The sequence below is a fragment of the Lucilia cuprina genome, chromosome 4, assembly GCF_022045245.1.
Source record: "Lucilia cuprina isolate Lc7/37 chromosome 4, ASM2204524v1, whole genome shotgun sequence".
Classification (NCBI taxonomy): domain Eukaryota; kingdom Metazoa; phylum Arthropoda; class Insecta; order Diptera; family Calliphoridae; genus Lucilia; species Lucilia cuprina.
Genome location: NC_060952.1, coordinates 101,563,077 through 101,590,594, shown reverse-complemented (window position 1 = coordinate 101,590,594; position 27,518 = coordinate 101,563,077). Strand labels below are relative to the sequence as shown.

The 27,518-nt window shown below is 27.6% G+C and overlaps 1 protein-coding gene across 2 annotated transcripts in view; it reads right to left on the bottom strand.

The window, feature by feature from the left end:
• Nucleotides 1-967: 967 nt before the first annotated feature.
• Nucleotides 968-27,518, bottom strand: part of LOC111674493 — a 36,773-nt gene continuing 10,222 nt past the window's right edge. For both annotated transcript variants that reach the window (XM_046949239.1, XM_023435109.2), the window contains exons 2-7: nt 25,924-27,157; nt 10,456-10,688; nt 7,933-8,155; nt 6,535-6,673; nt 5,784-6,254; nt 968-3,520 (exon numbers count right to left, since the gene is read on the bottom strand). In XM_046949239.1, coding sequence (XP_046805195.1) covers nt 2,263-3,520; nt 5,784-6,254; nt 6,535-6,673; nt 7,933-8,155; nt 10,456-10,688; nt 25,924-26,515 — 2,916 coding nt within the window. In that variant the 5' untranslated portion in view covers nt 26,516-27,157 and the 3' untranslated portion in view covers nt 968-2,262. The remainder of the gene's footprint in view (nt 3,521-5,783; nt 6,255-6,534; nt 6,674-7,932; nt 8,156-10,455; nt 10,689-25,923; nt 27,158-27,518) is intronic.

Genomic DNA, 27,518 nt, shown 5'->3' with positions numbered 1-27,518 from the left:
TATATTGAACTTATTTGACTTTTAAACTATTTAGCCACATTTATGTTTGAAGCCCTTTTTTTTCTTCTTATTTCATTAAAAAAATAATTGTTTGCCATCCACTTTTTTATTTTCTTTTTTTTTTTTTTTTGCTTAAGCAAATTAAATTTGACGATACTTTATTTTCCGCTAACCTTTTTTCCAGTCATTTACATACACTTAGCTGTGAGAAATATATTGTAAGGTTTAAATATATTTAAAAATATAATATTTCTACAGTTAATAAATGTCAAATAAATCGCCTATTTTATTGAATTATTTTTTCTATTATTATAACCTACACTACTATAGCAGGGAGGGTATTATGCGTTTTTTCTGATGTTTGTAACACCCAATATTGGTCCATATTTAAGTATACCAAGCGGCTCAGAATCACTTTCTAATTTAGCTATGTCTTTCCATCTGTCTTTGCGTCCATGTTAACCTTGTACACACGCTACAGATCTCAATTTTTAAGATAATTGACACATACTCTCATTTTGGTCAAAGGACGAACGCTATTGAAAATGGTTAAATTTTCCATTATTTCGCCTAGCCCCCATACAACCGTACTCCCAAATAGGGCTTTTGGCCAGATAATTATGTTAAATGTTCTATTATGTCAACATAAAACATTAAAGTTTATTACTTTTTTTTAAATGCCTTGAAGGCTATTTTCACATAAAAGCCTTACAAACTAAGTGTGAACCAAGTCTAAGTGAAAATTTGAAGATGCTGTAAAAGTAATGCCACGTTTTTTCATATAAAAGAACGATATTGACGATAGTCAATTAATTCTACGACACATTCATAATTTGTTTTGACAGTTCATCGCCATGTTGATTTTTTATTTATTACTTTGTTATTTTTTTGAAATATTATAAGTGTTTGTGTATGATACAAAAATACGTTTGTTACATTATTTTAACAAATAAAGTACAGCTTGTGTAATTCGCCGGAGAAATTTTGTGTGGCAAATCGTGTAATACAGTAGAACTTAAGAAATCACAATAGTTGTATGATATCCAATTATTTTATGAAAATGTATTTATTTTAAATTTACTTTTTCTTGGTGTATCATGTTTGTGCAAAATACTTTAGTTTATATCGATTTTACAAATGGGAAAACAATTGTATACTAAAATAAAAAGATAAGACCCACTTTTTACTTTATTTTTTGGCTATCTCAAATGCTCACGCTTTGTAAACAAGCGTGAGCATTTGAGATAAAATTAATAATATATTAAATATAGACATTATAGTTCATTATATTCTTTTGAATTCAAAAAATTCCAATCGATTTAATTATACAGTAATTATATATTCCGTATAATAGATTTTCCCGGTTAATTGAGTGTATACTTTGGCTAGTTTTTGAATAGATATTTTAATTAATTATTAAATGAATATGTACATATTTATATAAAAGTGAAATAATTCAAGCATTTTTATATTCATAAATGATTTAAAAATATAAAAAAATAGTTTGTAATAGTCTTGTAATTTCTAAAAATAATCGTGTAATGTTGTTTTTCAGGTTAAACGAAGCTGAAAAATTTAAGTCAATCCAAAATAAAATTAAGTCGATGCAAAAAAATATTTTTACATCCCGGATAATTGATGTTGCCGGATAATCGAATCACGGATAATTTAGGTCCTACTGTAATTTGAGCAAAATACTTGCAATTTCAATAGATGCTCAAAAAAGTTTTGCAGTACGTCCTTTTTCTCTTCGGATACAATTTTATTTTAGTTTAACAATTTCTTATAAATTTATTAAAAATTCATAATTCATTGCTGTTGCAAGTAATTTCATTTACATTTTTGAAAAATAAATAAATGATGTTGAAAGATTTGGTTAGTATAGCAATTTCAGATATATTCTTAAAAAGTGTTTCTTAACAAAATAAAATTTGATTCAAATATAAACTTTAGGGTTTAGAGAATATTTTCTTATTTCACTACTTTTATTTGTACAATTATAATTAATAGGGAATGCATTGTATTTGCTATATATGTAATTACCACTGGCGTAATGTTAATGTTTTATCTGCTACGGCTATTAAAACTTTTCGAAGAGAACCTCCAGCCGAAATTTTTAATAATTGATGATTTTGATTTAAAACTACCAACTGCGTCTAAGACTGTTGATCTGTTGTCCTCACGAATTTCAACAGTTTGTCGCTTATCATTTTTTTTATTTTCAGCTGCATTTTTTAATAGGACCGTTGGAACTGGCGTGTGCTACCTATGTGGCCGCCACCCTGACCCACTTGTGTAGCGGCACAAAAGTACCTTTTTAAAGGCTTGCCTAAATACTTTATTGAATATTGTGTAGAATATGGGATTTACCATAGAGCTAGCATATCCCAACCAGGTGACCACGTCGAACACCCAATGGTCTATATTGTCCTCACAATCTCCGCATACGGTGGGCAAAAGATTCAGCACGAAGAATGGTGACCATAAGATTACAAATGTGAAAAAAACAACTCCCAATACTTTAGTGGCTTTTTGTTCGAGTCGAATTATACGGCCATGGCGTGACGAGTTTCTTGAAATCACACTGGAATTTCTAGAGTGATGTGACCTTACTGTTTGATTGCGTTGCAAAAGGCATGGTGATGAGTGGGGAGATTTGGATTTTGTTTTCAGCGAACTAGAAGGTGCCATGTCGGCGGCACTGTAATTCATATTTTTATGACTTCTTAAAGTGGCCGATCTTCTCAACGGGGTCGTCGATGTAGATGTTGTTAAAGAGCCTGTTTTAGTGGGTGTTAGCAGCAAAGAAGTGTGTGCACCACCAAAACTGGAACCCCTTCTGCGATGTTTCCCCGAATCCCATGTTACAATGGAGGCAGTTTTTGATATGCTTAATTTTCGTTTTGGTGTTTGAGGAGCAGTTAAATAACAACCATCGCTAGTAGAGTGAACTGTTAGGGAACTCGCCGAATGATTGTTGTGCAGAATGGGGACAGTATGTGGACTTAAACTAGATGTTGTCGTAGTGTTAGTTAAGACTAAACTACTCTCATCTCCTGTCGATGTAGTTACTATGTCGCTGGGCGATGTTGTTGTCATTCTGAAAGTTGTTGGTATAATTTTAACTTCTGCCGGTTTTAAGCAGTTCTGCAGTGGTTTGTTGCCAAAATACGGGCACGTACATATAGGAGGCAACTGCAGAAATTCTGAATCATTGTATTCGGTTGAACATTTGTTGTTTTTTCCACTGTCTTTACCTTCCACCTCAGAATCGGAGTGATACGTTTTATTTTGAGAACTCGTTGTCTTTGTAGACAGCATCTCTTCAGAGGAATTCTTTGTAAGCGATGCAGTTGATTGTCGTGCTAATAAAGTATTTTTTGGTAAACTATAGAAACGATTTCGTCTTTGTGGCATTGGAGTAGTTGGAGTATTAGGTGGTGGTATGTGAGCTGCCATAGAAGCTCTTCTTTTTTTAGTAAAAATATATTTACAGCTTCCGGACACCGGCGATAAGGACCTTTAAGGAATAAAAAATAACGTATACATTTTAATTATTCATTATTTTATCTGTAAATTTCTTAGTTTTATGAAATTAATATCAGCAAATTTTTAGCCTCTTTTCTCTACATTAATTCAATATAATAAATATTAAAAAATATCAATAAAATTACTTGATACTAAAACGTTTTATAACTTTTGTAATTATGCGTTCATCCTGAAAAGGAAAATAAAAGGACATTTCATATTGTTTCTTTTTCTTTTGCAAAATGAAAGAAACCCCAAAAGGAAGGCAATCTAGTGAACTTTACTTCTTTCTCTTTCTCGCCATTTCAGTGGTTTTTCGCGTCAACACAATTTAATTCCGTGAACAAATCATTTTTATAAAAAAAGAACAAAAGAAAATAACAAAATAAAAAATGGTATAAAAAGTGTACAAATCCATCGACAGCTTTTATGTTTTTATTACTTATTATTCTTGTTTATTTTGTGAAAGTTATATTTTATTATAATTCAACATGGGCACCTCTTTTTCTTTCTTAAATGAATTCTTTGTTATTGTTCAACAATTTGTGGGGAAACGGATGTTGGTTTAGCTTTGAAAATCGGAGTACATCATGCTATGTACATATGTATATTGTACGAAAACTGGTTTGAAATATCAAACCTTTAATCCTTATTTTAAAGAAGTGAATAAAAGTTGTATGATTTATAATTTTTCCGTTTAAAATTCTGGTAACTTTTATTATTAATTTTTAAAATTAAAAGAGTCATACGACTGCTTTTCATTCGTATTTTCTCACAATTGCAATGAGACAACCTCTTCTATACAAAATTATGTATAACTTGTTTAAACTATTCTTCATTTTTTACATTCTATGAAATTATATTATACTATTATACTACTTTACTTTCCTCATCGTTATTAAATAATAAAACAACCCATCGTTGTTACGATAAAGGACTAAAAAGTGAAATTTTATAAATTCTCTTAATAGGGATCCTTTCTGTTTGTCAGATTTTATGTTTCAATGTTTTATTGTAGCATAATCAAAAAAGTTAACTCTTATAAATTTTCATAGTGCAAAGATCCTATATATGTATCTGTTGTTTTTATGTTTCTAGGTCTAAGTCCCTTCAGAGAGGACTTGAGGGTCAAAATTTTCATATAAAATAGACGTAAATTATTTTTCTCAAATTTATAAGGATAGGCCCATTTTTACAATTACTCCCATATGAGCCAATTCGTAGAATTGTTTTTTCAATAAATAAAAATATTTCGGAATTAAATTAAAAATCAAAATAAATATTTTATTGTTTAAAAAATAATTCGCAATTTTAACATAGTCACTGGTGTAGGGTATGATATGGTAGGCCATGCCCGACTATACATTCATATTTGTTGAACTTGAAAAAGTCAAATTTGAAGTGTTATTTTTTAACACGGCGTGTTTCAAAAAACGTGAATTTGCGAGAACAAAGTATAAAATAATTTCGGATTTTTAAGAATTACAAATACTTTTAGCATATGAAAACAATAGAAAAATCACCCAGCAAAAAATCTTCAAATTTCGATAATGAGTAATCTAGATAATGTAGTTATTTCATATATTACCTGGTAATAAGTGGTAATAACATTATTTAATTTTTTTGAATAGTATTTGTAGCTAATTATCTAAAGCATCTATTTCAACGTTTTTGATTCGAATCATAGTTGATATCAGTATTTTTTTAAACGTCGATTTATACTATTCTGTATTAACTATTTCAAAAAGTACTATACACAATCTTGTTAATGGAGCACTGAGAGGCCGGAAATACTAATAATACAAAAAATAACTGTATAGACAGGTTTTAGTTCTGGAAAGTCGGGTAAGCACATTTGTGATATAAGTAGTTGGACATTTTGCAGTACCAGCAAAAATTTCAGCATTCAGTAAAATTTTACTGATTGCTGAAAAAAATTCAACGTTAGTAAGTTTTTACTCTTGTGAAATTAATTTTACTTTTTGGGATTGTAAATCCTTTCAGGAGACAAAAACTAAACTATGTACAAATATTATATAATTCTGTCGGCCAATAAACAATTGTTGGAAGCATTTATTATATTTTAAGTTTAAAACATGGATGAAAGAGAAAATGAATAAAGTTAACAACATTTTTCATGTGCAGCTTATTATCTCATGTTACTTTTCTATATTTCTACAGTGATTGCCAGTGGCAGAGTTCACAAAAGGTGTAATTTGAGTTTTAACTATACGTAAATGATATAGAACACTTACCGCTTTCGTGTTCTAAATTCCTGAGAGAAATTCAAAACTGTTAGAAATGGTTTTGTAGGGTTTGATGACGAAGTAGTAATTGCTCGATACTCATGGTTTTTTATGAACTTTGGTTTGTCTACTAAATTTAGGTCATGTTGGTGTTCTTGATTTGACGACCGATGCCCGGTGAATAATTGTTGTTGATTTGTGATCGTGTGCAACTGCAATTGGTTATATACATTTTGGTGGTGGTGAAGTTGATTGTGTGGCTCGATTTGTTGGTGATGGGCTGAAGAGTATTGCTGCAAAGAGTTTTGTTTTTGTAAAGGCATGTGTGAAAAAGGCAAAAGATATCCAGTTGATAATTCGGATTTGGTTGGGGATGTTGTTGAAGAAGAAGCTACAGATTCTAAACCTCTCGATAGTTTAAGCATTTCAGCACCAAATTGCTGCAATGCAGTCATTGTTGTATGTTTCGTTTCAGGTACACTGAAAATATAGAAAATATATAGATTACATTATTCATTAATGGCTCAAAATTGTCAATAAATCCCAAAATACAAAAAGTCCCTTCTTATTTTGCAAAATTGTTTTATTTTTTGTTTTACTAGCGTAAAACCTTACAATTTTTAATATTTTGGAATATGACAGTTGGACGCGGCTTAAAACCCCCTTTTAAACAAAAACACGTTTTTTCTTTTCATACAGAGTGAGTCGGTCTAATATATACATATGAATATATAAAACAAAACAAAAAATGTAATATTACCTTGACTCTGGTAACCACAGTTCATGATTATCTAATGTTGATAATTCTGTATCTGTTGAGTTTGCCGAATGTGCATGCGCAACGGTGGAACTAGCATTATGGCCTGTTTTTAAAAGACGTCGCCATGTACAACGTCTTTCTGTAAATACACGTTTTTTAATATGAATAATTCTATTTAAATAAAGTAATTTAATACAAAAACTTAAAACTTTATAAAACGAATTTAAATACCAAATTTGATTTATAAACAGTTTATAAATTTAATAAAAAACAAAAGAAAAATAATTACATACATACATATTTCTTTTTGAAATCGAAATAACGTATTCAAAGAAATAAGAACAATCTCGTCATAATCTATATTTTTATACAGTTCTAGTCTGCATGCTAATGTTGTACAAGATTTTTGGACCGATTTAATTTATTTAATAATATGCATTAAAGTTGAAGTAGACAACACTCATTGTTTGCAGTATTTTTATTTAAACGGTTTTCTCAATTAAAATGAAATTTTGCATTCAAAAAGGAAGTGTTGTCGAGTATAAATTTTAACTATTAATAACACAGTAAGATAAAATAAACGTACTTCGAAAATACCTGGCAAGTAAAACTATTTTTCTGAAAGGTGGATCCGAGTAAAACAAGAATATGTTTTTGAAATTTGCCAAACGCTTCCAAAATCTTGAGATACGGGTAAAAAACAAGCTTTCGTACCTTTGAGCTCTTATAAGTCACTAACGTTGTCGAATCTCAACCGAAGTTAAGTATCTCAACGGATTTAGAAAGTAGAGTCTGAGGGCTTAAAAATAAAATATTTAAGAAATATAAATATATGTGCATTTTATAAGTTTGGATATGTTTCTCGAAGTATATTATACAGAAACCGTACTGTTTTTGAATTGATTAAAAACCATGTCTTTCCATGAGTAAAATGAAAGCCTAGTCCCTATGCAACGCCACCTTCAGATAACTTTTATATAAATACCTCGACTATGCCAAATCTTATATATCCACCATTAAAACGATACAGTAAATGGAATGCTCTCCTTTAAACATTAGATTGGTATTAGTATGAGATTTTGGCTTGTAAGAAACTTACTTCTGCGTATCGAATTTCGTAGGTATATCCGCATTTTTAAGCCTGTAATGTGCGTTAAAGTAAATTTCTAAAGGAGGCCTTATATCGGGGTAGGGTAAATTATAAACCGATTCTCATAAAATTCTGTAGACAGATTTGTGCTCATAAGAAACTTACTCGTGTCGAATTTCAATAAAATAACACTTTGCAAATGTTGTAAATGATTTTAAAAATATGATATGATAAAAAACTAAAATAAAACTTTGCAAATGTTGTAAATTAAAATTTTACATTAGTTTTGTAATATCCTGTATACATACCCAATGCTGGTGTTTGCCCCAACCATCCACTTGCCCAACCAGGTGTTGCAGTTTGATTTGTGCCACCAAGATTCTGACGTTGCTGTGCTAGTAACCTCACTGTCAGACAATAAGTTAGCAGCATAACACCCAAGGGAATATAAAAGCAAACTATCGATCCTACTAGTTTGTACACGGGATCTGGTATCTGACATGTACCATTCACCAATACAGAGGCATGATTCTTAAAAATAAAGCAATATAAAAATATTGATTAAGAAGTGTAACAAAATGCATAAGAAATTGTAATAGTAGAGGAAACAAAGTCCTCCTAGAATAACTCTTGCGAAAAGACAATGAGAAATTAATATCGCATCTTTATAATATATAAGGGATTATTCATGTCAACTGACCCAACTCAAAAAATCAATTATTTGATAATAGGTCAGAAACAAATTTTTAGCTCTATCGGATAAGAACTGCTGTCCTCCAAATCGAAAGACACCGATTTTTAAAGTTAGCTCACTTTACCCACGAATCGAAGTATTTTTTTTTTTTTTGTATTTTAATAAAATTTGTATTTTTTATGCTAGCAAAAGTAAGGTAGCATTGCTACTTAAAAAATATGGTAGCAGTTGCTACTATATTTTTAAAAAATATAACATAATCATTTATTGCTACTTCCGGAAAATATTTACTGCTAATATTTGAAGTATTCAACTGCTTCATTGAAACATTTAAATGACTGTACTATTGCTATCGAAATTTTTATTATTTTGCTACATCTATAATTTTTGCTACAAAATCGAAAGTGCAAGTTTTTGAACATTTTGTTAACTACAAAAGTAGTTATTTTTAGTTACTTCAGCTATTTGTATTCTAATTATTTAAACACTGCACTAAAGTATATGAAAATACACATTTCATCAACATTTACGCAATGCGAATTATTTTTAAATCTCCGCTATTCCTTTTAATTTTGCGGCACTTTCTCGACATAATTTCACTATTAAATAATATTTTTTATTTAAAATATAAACAAATTGCACGAAATTGTATTTGTTTATTAATTTTCAAATCAATTTTTGTTTACATACTGAATAGAGTGACCATAAATCTTAATAAAATAATATAATAATTTCACAATGTAAAACCTTCGCTCTCTGAGTGAAGGTTTTACATTGTGAAATTGCACAACACATGTTTATTGATATTGTATATAATAACTATAAGCCAAATTTACAGACACACATGAAAGTAAAAAACTGCATTTTTTATACGTCGGCGTACTTTACTAATTTCTACTAATTTGTAATTAACTATGACATAGTTTTAAGTTAACACAAAATCCGACTTGGTATATGAAAATAAATAAACAAAATACACTCATATGTACATAGTTAAAATATATTTTAAACCAAATATTATAAAATAAACAAAATATATAACGCATGCAAAAAAAAACCAAACAAATCAATACAAAACATGATGTAGGTTAAAAACAAACAAAAATCTTTGAATTTCATTATTTTGTGGTAAGTATAATAAAGAAATAAGAATCAAAGCAAAAACCTTCTAAATTCACACGAAACAATGGAATTATGTTTACCACAATACACAAAATACATGTAAGAATGTATAGTCGGGTAGTACCGACCATTCATAATAAAGCCAATATTACCGATACAATAAAGTAATTTATGGACGAGAAACTAATTTTAGGCAAGAGGCTTTATACGGGGGCTAGAGGCAAATATATCGATATCGACAAACTTTTGTGATAATATTTATATTTATATTTATATTTATATTTATATTTATATTTATATTTATATTTATATTTATATTTATATTTATATTTATATTTATATTTATATTTATATTTATATTTATAGAGCTCAAAAGCCTTTTTCGGGGGGTTGTTGTGTGGGGGCTAGGTGAAATAATGGGCTTCATCCAATTATCTTGCAAATTGCGACCTGTACATTGCACACAAGGTTTACATGGACAGCCAGCCAGCCGATTAGTATACTTCAAGATGGGTCAAGACTGAAGCTATAAACATCAGCACAAATGCAATATACCCTCCCACTAAAATGGTGCAGGTGTTACACCGAGAATTCCAAATATATGTTATTTTTTACCACATTCCTTATTTAAGTGATCTGCCCTTAATGACCTGGGGAGTTTTCAATAACTTTAACGTTTTTCATGTTTTTTTCTTCTTTTAAAATAGAAAATATTTTACACTCAAAATATTATATAAGTAAATTCAACTGAAGAAATCATTTTAAACAAATTAAATTGCATTTATAAAAAGGACTACAAACATTTCATTTGAATCAATAGAGTTGTTTAGTTATTTTTAAATGTTGTTTTTACAATTTTTTATTTTTGTTTCAACTTATAAAAAATAAACTACAAAGCTGAAGAAATTCAAGCTATTTTTGTATACTTTATTCAAATAGGTTATTTTTGCTTCTATTTTTCATATTTAAGTTAATTCTATCACAAATTTATTGGGTTTACATATTATATATTTACCTTTGAATACATTAAACTTAATGGTAAACTCATAGCAATAGATAGTAACCAGACGAATACAATTTTTAGAGTTACACGCCTCCGCGTTTTATTTCGTCCAAAGCGCATCGGATAACGAAGAGATAAATAACGGTCAACCGAAATGGTACATAAATGCATAATACTGGCAGTACAAAACAGCACATCTAAACAAATCCACGTCAGACAGTGCTCTGAGCCCAAAGGAAAGTAGCCTGAAATGAATATAGATAAAATCACCATTATAAAAAAAAATCAGAAAATTTCTTAATTCAAATCGTTTAAATCATTTACATAACGGTAGTAAGATCGTTTTATTGCGTTTAACTCTCCATGCTATTGTTTTTCATTTACTAGTGTATGTTAAATTTAATCTCGAACATATGATACTCTAAACCACAGCTTTTCTTGATTATTTAAATTTAATTTTCAGAAATAATGGAGGGATTGTTACCATTTTCAATACGATCAAAGGAAGATTATGTGCGAAATTTCATCAAATTACCTTGAAAATAGCGACCTAAAGAGAGCGCACGTAGTTTACATGGACAAACAGACGATTATAGCTAAATCGATTGGTATATTTTAAGTTTGAATGCTACAAACAACAGCATAAGCACATAATACACTCCCCACTAAAGTGTAGGGTATAAAAAGTACCAATAAGTTACCATCATATATATAATTTTTACTCGTTTTATATAATTATAAAAATATTTGACTTTTTTCGGTGTCATCATATATGTATACTAATCTTCATTAACTCGTAAAAGTTCGTGAAAGTTTTTTGTTTTAAATTAAAATGATCACCTTAGAAACGGTTTCAATTTTAAAATGTGTATTCTTTTAAGTTTAAATTTCACTTACAGTGTGATTTTAATTATTTCCTGTTGAAATCCAAAAATATAAATTTGGTGGTAAAATTTAAAAAAATACATTCCTATCGCACTATTACAGAATCGCCTAAACCTCCAGAATTTTATATTTGTGACACAAATATGGACATAATGACTAAAAGATGAAAATTTTTTTATTTCTATATTCAGAATAAGCATACCAAATATTACTACGATTAGTGAAAATAATTTAAAAATGTTTCGTCCTTGCCCTGTGTTAAAAGAGTTATATATAAAATGTAATAGAAAATTAATAAGGAAATCTGACATATTTACTATACATTATAAAATAATTAAAACGATAAATAAATGGCTCAAATTGAAATATAATTGTTATCAAAGTTAAATATTTGTACACTAAATAAAAAGCAGATATGAGGTAGCGCACTATTCCTTTAATTAAATCAATATTTCACTAGCACTATTATTCAAAAAATATATTTTTCACTAATTTTGAGAAGCTTATAATATTTTTTAGTGAATATGTTATTTTTGTAACTATAACTCAACTAAGAAAAAACACTACACTCAAATAGATAAAAATTTGAACAGTCACTAACAAAAGGCTTTAATAATTTTTTTGCACTAATTTTTGAAAATGATTGATCATGTAATTATTCTAATTGAAATACGATTATTGAATATGCATATGTATGAATATACAAAATAGGAATTTGAGAATTTGTAACACATTAAATAATTATTATTTTTTAAATATATATGTATCTTTTAGATTACAGATAATATAGATTTTGATGTATGATAGACCTCGGAGAAGTAAATAAAGTGAAATCAATTTCGAAAAACTTGTTTTACTTAAAGCCAATAATGACTATTTTTTCTGTATTATGTACTTATTGTTTATTGTGGTATTGTATTGTAATAGTGTAATTTTTGTATTTAAATATTTGTTTTACGAATTTTTAATTAAATATAATAACCCATTTACTTAAGCTTTCAATTGACTGAAACATTTATCTGTTGAAAACAAAAACTAATCATTTAGTGAAGAAAAATTTATTTCAAATTAAATTAAAATTAGTGCACTACCCCCATCTCTGATAAATAGTGTTTTTTGATTGCCCTGGATCGAACACTTTAAAGTAAATCAGCGATATATACATATACAATTGAGATTGTTTGAACGTAAGTTCATAAAAAACACATGCTAACCAGTTTATTTAAATTTTCTCTTCAAAGTGTATGAGTGTTTAAATATATCTCTGCATGTGGTTGTTTTAATGACAAATATCTAACAGTCTGAGGAATAAAATTTAAATAAAAAATCTCACAAATAATATTTATTGGTAGTAAGGAAAAAAGGTTGTAACATGCATTTGACATGTTTTTAAACAATAATTGGAATAACAACACCAAGACAATAATACCTGAGAGGTGTTGAAACAAAAACTAGATTTATTTCATGAACTCATGAAGTTTTATCATACTACTTAAGTAGGAGCACACACATACATATGTAAAAATACAGTTGATTCCTGGTTTACCGAATGAAATAATATCAGAAATATTCGTAAAAAAAACTAACAGGATAATAATTTTTTATTACAATTTTTTTGAATATTTTTATTTTTTTAGTTAGTTAGTTTAAATGGAGGATATATATACATAAACTCTGAATTATGAATAAAGAATTGCGTGGTCGCAAAAAGATAAAACCAAATTTATACAATTTATAAAGTTTTGCAGTTTTTTTATAGAATATTTTCTTGCGGCTCTTCGGTTATGCAAAATTTTTATATGAGAAAAAGTGGTTATTGTTAGCAGACGTAGTAGACGTTTGTTAGTGTGTATTTTTTAGAAACACACTAAGAGTGTTTTCATATATTAACATTAAAATACGTACGACGTATATCGAACATGATATCTATATACAAATTCTTATTTTGCTGGGCTATATAAATACATTACCCTATAAGCATACCATAAATTTATATCACTTCGGAAATTAAAAACATAAACGGGTATGTGGGTATTGACGTAACGGTTTAACAACATATATTTTGGGGATACATATTTTAGGGCCTTCGACTTACCAAGCCCCGGATTATATACACAGCAAAAACTTACTTACATTAAAATTTAATGAGTTAATAAGCATTTTAATTCATTATTTTAACACAGTGATGACATAGTACACACCATGCCCGCTTAGAAATAACTGCTTACACAAGTAATTGCATATATCATACTCATAACACCATACCTTAGTTATAGGAAACCCAAAAAATGGATTCAGAAGGTGAAGTATAAAGTATTTGTAATATATAATGTATATGTACTATATATCAGTATGTAGATACATATATAAATATGTATGTAATTGTGTACTTATACAAAACCAAGAATGAAACATGCTCGTTACGAGAAAATAAAAATAAACAGATTTTTTCTATGGATTGTAAGCCACTTAATGTCCATTCAGTAAACACCTACAGTGTTCTTTAGAGTCAATAACTAAAATTGTTGATAATTTTCATGTAGTTGCTTTGTCGGTTGATTGGCAAGTTTTATACTTTAACCGTGTATTCAGTCAATATAAATATGTATGACTATGTTGTAACCGTAAACATTGTAAATATGTACTACTAAATATGTACCCTCGTATGTATGTACATTTGGCTTGCACTCAAAAATAATTTTTAGTGGATTTAAGCGATACATGTTTTCTTTAAAAAAGTACAAAATAATATATAGATACGATTTAAAATCCATAAAAATAAAAAAATGCAACATTATTTACCTAATTTTTTAAATCCAAAGAAAATCGATATTTTTTGAGCACCTTTAATATATGTATAATACAAACATATATATACCCTGTTAGGATTGCTCTTATCCTTGTTGTATATTTATCAACTTGTGTCTCTATTCTACTCAACTTTAACCTGCATGTTCATACTTGTACAATACATGTCTAGTGGACTGTAAGTGATTACAATATAAATTGTTACATGAAATAAATAAAAAATAGAAGACTGCGAATAAATACATTTTTTACATTTTCTTTAATAAGCGCACATATAGTTTACATGACAGATGAAATTGTATTTGTATATCTGACATCAAAAATTGACGTTAACACCACGTAGGTAGTATGAATCTATTGATCTGTAAACTTAAAACAATTATCTCAAACACTGACTGACACACACATTTTCCGACCCTTGCCTTATTCATAATAATTTATCAAAGGTTTATAGAACAAATTTTGTATGAAAATTTGATACATAAACCTTTGATAAAAGTTTATGAAAAATACCCCAAATATACCAAAAAATAGATAATGTACAATCAATATTTTTATATATATTTGAAAGTCATCGACAAACTAATAAAAGCCATTGTCATTGGCTTTTTGGTGATATTTTTAAATCTAGGGAACTATTTACTATTATAATCTTTTTGTACTCCAAAAACAATATATACCAATTTTCCTGATTTAATGAACTTTTACAAATTTTATAGTAGAGATTAAATTTACTTTTTTCAATAACATAATTAAAATGTTTGTATTAACATATAAAAAAAAGTTTGCAATTTGTATCTTAACTTTCAAACGCTTTTTCTTAACTATTCTGCCTGATTCACAATGTTTCCACGTTTTGAGGGCGTCTTCACAATTCTAGCTACATATATATTTTTCGGAAATATCCAACTTCCAAAGCGTTATAATTTGATTGTTTTATTTTAAACTTATTAATAATGTCAAAAAATTTTTGTCCGTACAAAACTTGTTTATGTCGAATTTTTGTTCACCATACTCGCATTTTAAAGCCTGTAATGATTATTTCGAATTTCGTTGTTAATTTTTTTGTGGCGAATTATGAGCGTTAAAGTCTTTTTCTAAGAGGGTGAATTATGGACCTATCGTCGTAAAATTCTACAAAATGTTTGTATTCCTATAACACTATTTCGAATTCCAAATATGAGGACTATTTTCAATACGAAACAAACTGTATCAACTTAAAATTTCGGCACTAAAGCTCGTCCCGTTGGACTCTGTCGTATATTAAACAGAAACGGATAAATCATAATTGTATCACGGAGAAGGTGAATGCGATATGTGACAAGAAAAATGACTTATTTTTGTTTCAATCTATAATTAAAATTACTCAAATATTAGTTTTTGTACTAATCTGAATTATGAATATATTTTAGACTTTTCTATTATTTCTAAAGTCTTCTTTGTAAATAATTTATTTAAGAATTTACTATAGCAAAATAATTATTTTTTCATTCAAAAAACGGATTTTCAGTATTTTCAAATTTTTATTTTAATAAGTTTTTCAAATCTACAACGTTGGTATGAGAGTTAACATTTCCCGTATCAAAAGAGAACCAAAATCAATATGTAGTTAATACCAATAAATATTTTGATTTTGTTTTATGAGGATAATATTTACTCTTCACTCAGACCAAAAGAAACTCTTTTATTTGTACAATAATTTGATCCTTTAAGTAAGTAAAATATAATACAGTGAATTATAATAAGAATTTTACTAACAAATAAAATTTATGTGATGACTGCAATAGTTTGGGAAGAAATACCCGGTAAGCGGAGTTTATGTAATTTTATTGTAAAATAAACGGTAATTTATTTATATACCCAAAAGTTAGTGCTTCATATAAAAATATTTTTCACTGACATATATGTCCGTTGAATCGAAAAACTACTGTATAAATAATTTTTAGTGCTCAATTAAATCGAACCCCAGAGTTTGGATACATATCATAGAAAAGACTTTATTTTTCAGCAACATTTTTTTTATCGTTTCTTTCTTATTTTCACATTATGGTATTGATTGCTAGTTTTTCATAAAATACATAGTAGGTAAGTGGCAAAACATATAAATTTTTAATGTCCGCTCGCATAAGTTTATATTTATGTACGTATCACAATATGTATTTATGATATATATCAGTAGTATATGTACATACAGTCATAGTCATATTTATTAGACATACTGAAAATTTAAGTATGCTTCGAGTTTAAAGCAAATTTTAATACTTTTTTGTAGTTTTGCAACAAAAAAATCATTCCTATACTATTCTTTGCAGTGTATAGATTATGCTAGTTAAAACTTTTTGAAAAAAAGTGGTGGCACTTGGTACAAATCCTAAAAGAAGTCACTAATTTCAGTTTTCAAAATTATTTTCTTTTATTTATACATTTAAACAAATCGTTAAACACGCTCCAAAATTAACCATAAACATAAATTCTTTTGATAGTTAGCAACTTCTTCTTCTCAACTTCTTTTAACTCGAAGCAAACTTAATTTTTCAGTATGTCTAAATAAATATGACTATTTCTCTATAATAAAAATGCGTATAATTCTTGTTTCAAATAGGGTGTCCCCAGGAACAACATTCTTTAAATAGCATTTAGACATAAAACGTAAACGATGCGTGTTGATTTTTAAAGTCATTTTTCAACAAAAAATAACAATGATTGCAATCATGAGCTTATGACCAGTAAGCTTAATAATGAGCAATAAGCTTAATAATAGAGATTTTTAATAGCAAATAGAAACCATACTTGGACACACTGTAGTATAGTTTTACTGCATTACACACTTCGGTAATCACTAAATTTTTAATGGTTAATGAAAAAAAATATTCAGTAAATTTGTACTGAATTCTAATTATTAAAATTTTTCAGTAAACAGCAAAAATTACTGGTAATGCAAATCTTACTGAATACAAATTTTTTAAATAATCAGTAAAATTTTCAACCAAAATACATCATTAGCAATAAAAATATATTATTATTAACTAAAATTCTCATACAACTATTATCAAATTGATCTCCTTTACTATATTTCTATTATTAATTTAATATTATAAAATATAATAAATGCTTCTAACAACAAAAATTATATAATATTTGACCTTGTATACAAATTTTTACACAGCTAAGTTTTTGTCTTCTAAAAAGATTTACAATCCCAAAAAGCAAACTAAATCTCATTATAGCTACTTATGATTAAAAATTATTAGATTGTACAGAATACTGTATACATTTTCAGTAATCAGTAAAATACTGGATTTTTTGCAGATACCAGTAAATTTATATCAATTTTTTGCAGTAATCAATAAAATTTACTTAATACTAAAATTTTTTCAGTAATCAATAAAAATTTACTGAATACTGATTTTTTTCTGTAATCAGTTTAATACTGAAAATTTTTTCAGTAACCAATAAAAATTTACTGAATACCGATTTCTTTTTTAGTAATCAGTAAAACTTTATAGAATACTGCAAATTTTTTCAGTAAACAGTAAAAACTTGAGACAAAAAGTTGTCAACCGGACACTCTAGTAAATAGTTATACATAAATATATATACATACATATTTATGTATGTTGTGGTTTGCGTGTACGATTTGTTCACATTTAATTGTAAAGTGACGTATGATTAATTTGTTTATCATACGTTCGTGTATGTGACGAGCATACTTATTGTTTGTCAAAGAAAGTATTTTAAATTGTTTCTTGATGTTGCTATTTTTTGTTATATTTCATATTTTAAGTAGTTAATCATTTTTGTGTGTGAAGATTTTTAGTAGATACATTTTATTCCATGATTTGAAAATATAGAAGGTTGTTTCAATTTGAATTTGTTGGCAAGAAAGGAGATATTTAAAGTTAATGGTTTGTGTAAATATTCAAACAGTGCGTTGCATTTTTCCAACGAAAAATGTTAAGTAATATTATTGAGATATTTTTAAACAGATACGTATGTGTAATTCATAAATGATGTGAAATAAAGAACATTTCTGAAGGTATTTTTAAACAGTTATGACGGTGTTAATTGTATTTCGGAGGACCAACTGTAATGGAGGCTAGGTGAAATTATCAACCGATATTTTCCATTTTTAATACAAAACGTTATAATATTTACGCAAATTAAATATCGTGCTATCAAAATACAGACGGATCATTCTTTGCATGGATACTGTACCGCTTGAATTGTGTTTTTTGCTTTTTTTTAAATTTCATTAATTTACAAATTACATCCCTACAAACGAAAACAAAAACAAATATTTAAGGCTAATCGATTTTATATACCTTAATTAATAATATGTATCTTAAATTTTTTAAGTATCATCTCATCTAAAGGGTTGATGAGAGAAGTTCTGTTCTTGCACCATTTAGAATACGCGAAAAGCGTACTTTGATTATGCTGAAATTTTTTTGATAAAGTACACCTTTGGATAACAAATTTTATGAGGTTTGATACATATTTGACCCATATAAAGATCCTCATTAGAAAATTACATAAACACTCAGCCTGAAATTCGAACCAAATAAGTATAATATAAACCGATTTCTCTACCAAATTTTATGAGGATTTAAACAAAATTGATCCTACACTTCATATAACGCCATTTATAGAAAACCAAGCTATGTTTTTAAAAATTGTACAACATTTTTGTGCTTATAAAAGTTATAATTTTTTATTGGGAAGAGCTCGGTCTGACTTAAGTCGTCATTAAAGGCCTATTACAAATATCACCCTAATATTCGTAATAAAATCGATATAAGATAATAAAATTCAACATACATAAATCGAATAAAAAGTAAATTGTTTGAAAATTACGAAAGCATTAATTCTTTAATTAATATCAGAGTTTATTTATAGGGGAGCATTTCTTTTATGTCATAAAGTTTGATGGTGGGTATATAAGAATCGGCATATCTGAATATAACACTCTAACTTGTTCATCATTTCTTTGCTAACAGATTATGTAGGAGTGATGAATATTTTAAATATCAAACCTGCCCTTTCTTGAAACACTAAATAATATTTTTTTCTTGTCTATTTTTAAACTCAAAAGAATTGTTAAGCTATTAGCAAACAACAATAGAAGGGACTTGTATTAAAATATTTATAATAGATCGACATAAATACAATAAAAGTTGTACTTTACCTGGAAAATAAGTATTTTGGTAATTTAAAAATCAATAAATTGTCATTTACGTCGAAGAAATGTGTATATGTATAAGAAACAATTTTACAGATGAATTTTCTATATATATATATATATATATATATATATATATATATATATATATATATATATATATATATATATCATGAAGCCACAACTAACAAATTTTAAACGGCAATGTTTAGCACATTTCTTCCTATTGTATTCATAAATGATATTTTATCGTTACATTGGTCTTATGAAATCTAAAGTTATCGAATTATATTTGAAGTTATATGTTTTGTGCGGATCTAGCTACGTAATAAGCTACGAGGAACATACGACGTGAAATTTTTTTTCAATGGAAGATATTTTGCAAACATAAAAATTTACTAATTAAGTATTGCTTGTTTTGTCACTTTTGCTAAAAATTTTTACTTATAGTAGATCTGACATATGGTTCTTGAGTAATACTAACTAAAATATTTGTTCATGGCCAGAGCCTAATTTGTACATTTTTCAAATTAAATCTTGCATACATATTTACATAAATAGAACAAAATATTAAAAGGAAAACTTTCGCTATCATCTAACATCCTGTCACTTAAACATTTTTTAAGGAACTGAAAAATACGCACAATGAAGACAATGAAAATACGTTCCTTTAGTAAAGCAATAAAATGTTTAAGTAGTACATCAAATTAAGTCATAAACAGGCCGAAACATACATATGTTGCTGTTACCGACTGTTGCTGTTCTTTGCGCTACCAACATTTTATTATGTGGATGAAACCCATAAAAACTGATGGGAAAAGGGTAGGTTTTTTCACAACTTAGGTATATTCACAGAAGCATATCGTCACGTGAAATTATTTTTGTTCGTTTGCTTTAGAAGTGATTACATTCTTATTCATAGCAATGTTAATAATTAAAAAAAACAATTTATTTATTACAATAATAGAGCCTTGTGGTTTAGGTAACGATATCTATTTGAGTTTGGTTGACATTTTTATTTAGATTTAAGGATTTTAGAATTTTTACATTTTATCTACAGTTGTTTAAGTGTATTTTTTAAATAAATTATTACTAAACATTATTCAAATTTTATTTTGGATATGCGGTTGGCTTAAGTTTTTTTATCATTACTCGTATTCTAATTGTATTTACTTGTTTTATACAAACAAAAACAGATTGTATTCGTTATGTGAAATACCAGCAAATGTTTAAAAAGTGATGTTATTATTTGGGTGGCTCTAAAATGGAAGTTGATGGTGTTCCCGGAAAAAATTCGTTTATTCTTAGATAATATTTCATAAAATTTCTATTTTGGCGTCAATTTTTTCATATTTCCTTTCAAATTGTGGTATCATAAGAACCTCCTGAAAAGACGCTTTCAATTAATTGCACATCAAATATTTTTGTGTAAAAGAAACTTTAAAAAAAAATTGTATAATCCTTATAAATAAAATTTTACCAGAACTGTTTTTTACATTTTTCAAAGTTCAATCTAGATCGAAGTTTATTTCAATTTATCGAAGCCAAGTACACATTGTATTTATTGTAAATAATATAAAGAACAACATACATAACATTATTAATAAAACAAGCGTAACAGAAAAGTATATATTTAGGATAAATTGTTTTAAGTTTTACTGATATATATTATATATAGCTAACGCAATATGGGGGAGGAAATAGGGTTTAAAAATTTAAAAAATTAAAAGGCGCTCTTAAAATTTGTCTTAAATGTCCACAATTTTATTCAACAATAAATGGCTTAAATATAACTGAGGCAAGGTACAATTCAACTTAAATGCTCTTTTATATAAACTAAATTACATTTTATTTTTGAAACAGTTGTAGGTTATTATATGGTCGTCCTAGCCCTTACTTATTTTATTTTATTATTGTTATACAAGTTTTACTTAAAATTCTAATTCAAGAAGAAATATCTATTTTATAATATTAAATTTATACGTAGTATATATCTTCAAAATGAATTTACATGTGTATATTAGGAAAATAAGTATTGAAATTGTTTGCATATTTGAGAATTGGAATAGCATAGTCTAATAGTGCATCGGTGAGTCATCGTAGAATCAATTTAATTTTGAGCCGATTGGTATACGTTAAGGCGAGTGTCGAATTTCTGTCCGTTACAGAAATGAGCTTAAACAGCTCAGCCTTGAAATATTTTTATAGCATTATCAAGACTAGTCATTTGTAGAATATATAAAATATGCCTCAAGGATTTTTATGAGAGTGGAACAAATGTATTCATTTGTAAACTCTTAACTTCACTAACATGTTTCTCTACATATATTCTTCAAAATCTAGACATGTATTTGCAAGTGCTTTTTCGTCATATTAATGAGTTTTGTTAAAATCATTTTCACAAGTTGTTAAAATATATATATTTTTTAATTTTGTTCAATGGATACGTTTTATTATTTTACTTTTATAATCAATTTTGAGCCATACACAACTATAGTGTCGTAGTAGTTTATTTACAAATAATCGAATGCTTTAAATATTTTATGGGCATAATTAGAAATTGATTACAAGATAAGGAGCTACATTTTTTGTTTAACTTAAGTATTTTAAAATACTTAAGTTACATTTTTTGTATTAGCAAATATCGACTTTATTGAACATTTAAGCGTTTAAAGTTCAGTTAACAAAACAATGAACTTGAATTCAATTTAGCTTCAAATAAGGACATGTTTGCATGAATTTCTAGTGATAGACAATTACTCATATGCACTTTAGCAATACATGCTCTATCGTATATCTAAGAAGCACAAAATATTATTACGTCACAATGAATTGAGGGCTGACTAGCTAAACCATTTAATCATTATATAAATGATAAATGTCTGCAGTTGGGTAAATTTTAAATATATAGCTTTTGATCCACAAATTGCAGTCATACCTACGCAGTCAAATAAAAACATCAGAATTTAGTCCTAGCAACCTTCCAGTTACAATCGATATTTAAATAATTGCAATGACCTTGATGTTTTCCTTCTATTTATTTGTCCACCTTATGTGTGTATTTGTATTTATTTCTGTATATATGCATGTGTTGCTGTAAAGCGCCCAGCAGTTCGGGAGGACAGTATAGAACTATCTTATTACACCCGACTAATCAGGTGATTAGCAATTTGAACATGTGATATATGTATGTATGTATGTATGTATGTATGTATGTATGTATGTATGTATGTATGTATGTATGTATGTATGTATGTATGTGTATGTTTTGAACGAGTTTATTATTTTTTACCGTAAATTTATATATTATCCATTTCTGTTAAATCGCTTAAGATTTAACACATCTTTATTCACTCTTCCGAATTGTAAATATTTTTGCTGTTTGTCTAACTAACTGATGGGTATGTGCACGAAAATAAATAAAATAACAACAATACAAATTGTTGAAAGAAATATAATAAACTATAAGAAATCATCAAATACAACGGTAACAAACAATAAAAATGAAAACGACATTAAGTTATTGTACATGTATGATTATACTAAAATACAACAATTATTTACCAACATTAGGGGGAGACCCAAAAAGGTTGTCCAAATTCAGATTTCAAATATGAAAGGATGAAACAATCAGATTTGCACAATTTATAAATTTATATGATCGGTTAAGAATTTTGGGAGCTATAAGCATTTAAATTCGTTACTAACACATAGAAACAAAAGTCACACGTATACGAATTTCGTATAATTTTATTATTTTTTGTAAATTAATTTTATTTATTTTTTTTAATGTAACGCCTTTTTTGATTTCAGAAAAAAAAGTTTTCAAAGGCGTAAGTTTCATATCTCGGAAAGTGGCACAAAAACTGGAAAATTATAAAAAAAATTGTCTTATTTTCCACTTTATAAAGTTTTTTGCTTCTCCTGTAGAATTTGTTTAATGTGAGTTAGGGCTTTTTGGATTTCATATGACGATATATTCAAAATTATAAAATTAAACCATAAAAAATTATTTATTTTTTCGCTAATGAAAAAAATATATATACATATATATTTTTTAAAAATTCTTGTATTTTTATATAGGGCTTCAATAGCTCTATAACTGGTCGGAAGAAGAAATTGAATGATCTTAATGGCCCTAAGATATAACTAGTTAAAGGGCGTGACGTGATGTGACAGAAATAAAAGTTGCTTATTTCTTTTTTGACAAAAATGTAAAAATCTGCGAGTTTCACCTGGTTATTTGGTTAAAACCTTTTTTATTGTAATTTGGAATATTTATTGATAATTTTTCAGCTTTTAGAACTAAAAAATAGTTTTCAGATTTTTTTGTACAAGCCGTTATGTGTGACGTGACGTGATGTGACAAAATTTCCAATGATGAAATTTGCAATATTATTGCAAATTAATTAATCCATAGATTTATTTTGGACGGACATTGTTGAAAGTTTTTGGAATCGGAGAAATATTTCGACTTTTTAATAACATTTTAGTTGAAAATAGCTCCCATATAAGAATAATATAATAATTAACATTAATTAACATAAAACTTTTAAAAAATTAACATAAACTTTTATCACAATAAAATTCAACACAAATAATTTTGACATACACAAAAATCGTTCATCCATTTAAATATTAGCCTTTAAAATAATAAAAACTATCAAAAGCAAATGCAACTAAAGGTGGAAAAATATGCCTGAAATATTATTGTAACATTTAATTCCGATTTCTCACTATAGTGGTTAAGAAAAGCTTTGGGGTCTTTAATATAATAAAATTTGAATCTTTTTCTATAATAATAGAAGTTAAAATTTTATTTTTGATGACTTTTAGTTTTTGAGCCACGGTGGACTTTTCGGTGGAAATGCCCATATGCAGATGGGTGGCCTCCGGTAGGTTAGTGTTCTTGTCTGGTAGACCGGAGATGGTGGGTTCGATTCCCACCCGTGGCCTAGTTGTATTTCTTCGTATTTGATGTTTATTCATCCTCCTTTCAAACTAACGAACTAACTAACTACGCAGATGTTGTTTAATTGAATTCTAAAGACCAAAAGTACACAAGTACTGAAAATGAGAACAAAATGACCGAGCGGAAAATATCAGAAAATGTCTGTTAAATATCTATTATTCGCTTAATTTTCTAACGAAGTTACAAAAACAATTCTCTTCAGATTATGTTCTATACACCTATGAACTCTATTTTGGTGTATAATATGTTAGTATGGTTTAATTTTATTAATTTTAAAAATAATCTATAAGTTTCTATTATTTATTTATGCACCTTTAAGATGTCACGAATAATGGAAGCTTATAAATTATAAATCAGTACCTATGGATTAAAATTACAAAATATTTTAACACCAAAGGTATAGATACCTTTTTGTTGAAATTACGGGCATAAGTCAAATTTTGAAGGGGGCATTTTAGAGGGTTTAGGGTCAAATGAGGCCCTATAGTTATAGAGTTTATGATGGTCACCAAGGCTAGTATAGAAATAACGACAGCATTTTGCCGAGATACGAGTATATTAAACATAATTATGAACATAAAAGCCCTATTCGGCAGGTTCAGTTGTATGGATTTGGAGTTGGAGGAAAAATAATGGATCGATGTTAACCATAAATCAACTTAGAAAACGATTCTGATCCGATTGGTGTACTTTAAGGTGGTTATAGGACCAATATTATTGTGCGTTACAAACATCACCACTAAAGTGGTGTAGGGTATAAAAATGCTTTAAAATACAAATGATGATAATAATATAAGCAAAATATTTTACGTAAAAACTGGTGTAGCCGAACACTTTAAATACTCGTTTATATCACATTTAATATATTTTAGTGCAAATTTTATATTGAAGACCTTTTAATACAATTGGCTTTTCTTTTTTCTAACAAAGGGTTTTTGTTTGGTAAAGTTTTAAAAACAGAAAAATTAATAGATGTGTCTTTAGCAATCCCCAAATGATTTATGGGATTTCCAATATCAACGGCATAAAAAGGTTGTGTTTTCTTTTGTAAGACGTACAATACAAAAAAACAAAAGTTTATATAAAAAATGAAAGAAATTCTTAAAGGTATCTATTTAATGAAGTAATATGTTTTATAGTTATTTTTTAACAACAAAATATTCGAGTAACATACATATTCATATGTACAAGTTAAATACTTGTTCAGTATTGTAAGTGGATGTAACACCCAAAAATGTAGAACAATACTTCTTGAAGTGTACCAATAGGCTCAGAATCACCCAAGGACGAAGCCTATTGAAATGTTTAAAATCGGTACATAAATTCGCCTAGCCCCCATGCACCCGTGATTCTGACTTGTTTAATGTTGAAATTTGTTTCCCTTTTAAACTTTTAATCAAAATTGAACTATAGTTTTCTTTAAGAAATCTTTATGGTTTTAAGTCAAAGAAAATTTAATATAGAAAGACAAAGTAAACGATTTCTAGATTGTAAAGTAATTTTGGGATTACTCCGATGTAAAGCCTCACACTGGTCATAACAACGTTAATGTTATGTATGTTATAATAAAGTTTTTATCTTTATTTGGAATATTGAATATGTTCATCCATGTTTAAAAAGTGAAACTTTGACTTACCTTTGACTAACGTCAATATACCCAGAGGCATTACTAGAACTGCAACCATTAAATCTGTAATTGCCAAAGACATGAGAAAATAATTTGTGACATTTTGCAAACGACGTTCCCATGCAATGGCCAAACACACCAGAATATTACCGGCAGCAGTTCCAATCACAAGTATCAAAGCTAATAAAGCCCAATAGTTGTTGTTTAAATGGGTATTGTGCAGTAACAAAGTTGTGGAAGAAGGAAATGTTTCAGTAGGTGCACTATTTGATGCTGAAATGGTGAAAACAGAGATAGAAGTTGTTGTATCCGCACTGATGTCGGAAGTTGATCCAACAGATTCTTTGTAAAGTATATTGTAGTCGTAGTCGAGTGTAGTAATGTTGCTAACAGTATTTTCACTATTTAAAAATAAAGTATTAATTTCTTGTTGCTGATACGTTTGACCGGGCCGTATCAAAAACGATGTTTGCAGTTGCAGCTGATATACTTCACTAGAGCTGGCAACAGTTTTTAACTGCCATGTATTGCTGATGTTTCTGTTTCCACTGAATATTTCATTAACTTGTTTGCTTTGGTTAGTTTTGAAAATGTCATCCATGTTAGTTTGACAAAAATAAATATATTCGATACATTTATCTTTAAATTTATACAAATCCTTCGGTTATTACACAAGCTTTTCTTTTAATTAATTTTTGTGTCACTTTATTTCCGATTCTAAAATTGCATTCTTAAGTAACCTCCTAAAAAAACGTTTTAAAAAGTTTTAAAATTCAAAAAAGTAGAAAACCATTATTTGCCACTGCACTGTACTCTCAGTACATTTTGCTTATTTAGGAAACGGATATTATGGTTTTGTGTTTAATTATGGTTTATGTTTTGGAAAAAGTAAAAGTTCGATTTCTTTATAAATAAATGTACAAAATCATTAGTTTGTTTTCCCTTGTGCGCTTTTGCGGTTTTGTTTAAATTCCGGTTGTTGAATTTTCATTTCTGTAAAAATGTTCCGCATTATATTTTTAATTAACTACTTTATTTGAAAATTAGTTTTTATTTATTTTGTTATTCTTTATTTCCTTTAATTTCACTTGTCGATTTTGTATTTAAAAATTATGAAGAGGGTTCTTAATTTTAAGTTGGTGCCTTTGTAGTTGTTAAAACTTTTAATTTATATACATTTAAATGTTAATTGTGAGTGGAACATTTAACAGGTAATTTAATTTGTAATTTGCATGTTGAATCGCTAGAAATAAATAAAGAAAAATTTAATTAATGTTTTAATAACTTTTATAAATATTGTAGTAATAAAGAAAAATATCCGCATTACATCCTCTATATTTGACTATAGCACTCTCAACGAAAAGATAAAGACAATTTAAATAATCTGTTTAATTGTTTTTTTTTTATGAAAATTCAGAAATAGAACTTGCAGGATATCTTATTGATTTTAAGTCACATTAGATGAAGTAATTCTTTATTATTATTATTTTTTTAAATAAGTCAACTAAAAAATGTTGACTAATAAGAGCCAATTTTCGAGGTATTTTTCTGATTTCGGTGTAATTTTTAGTAAAATTTTTTTACTAAAAATTACACCGAAAATA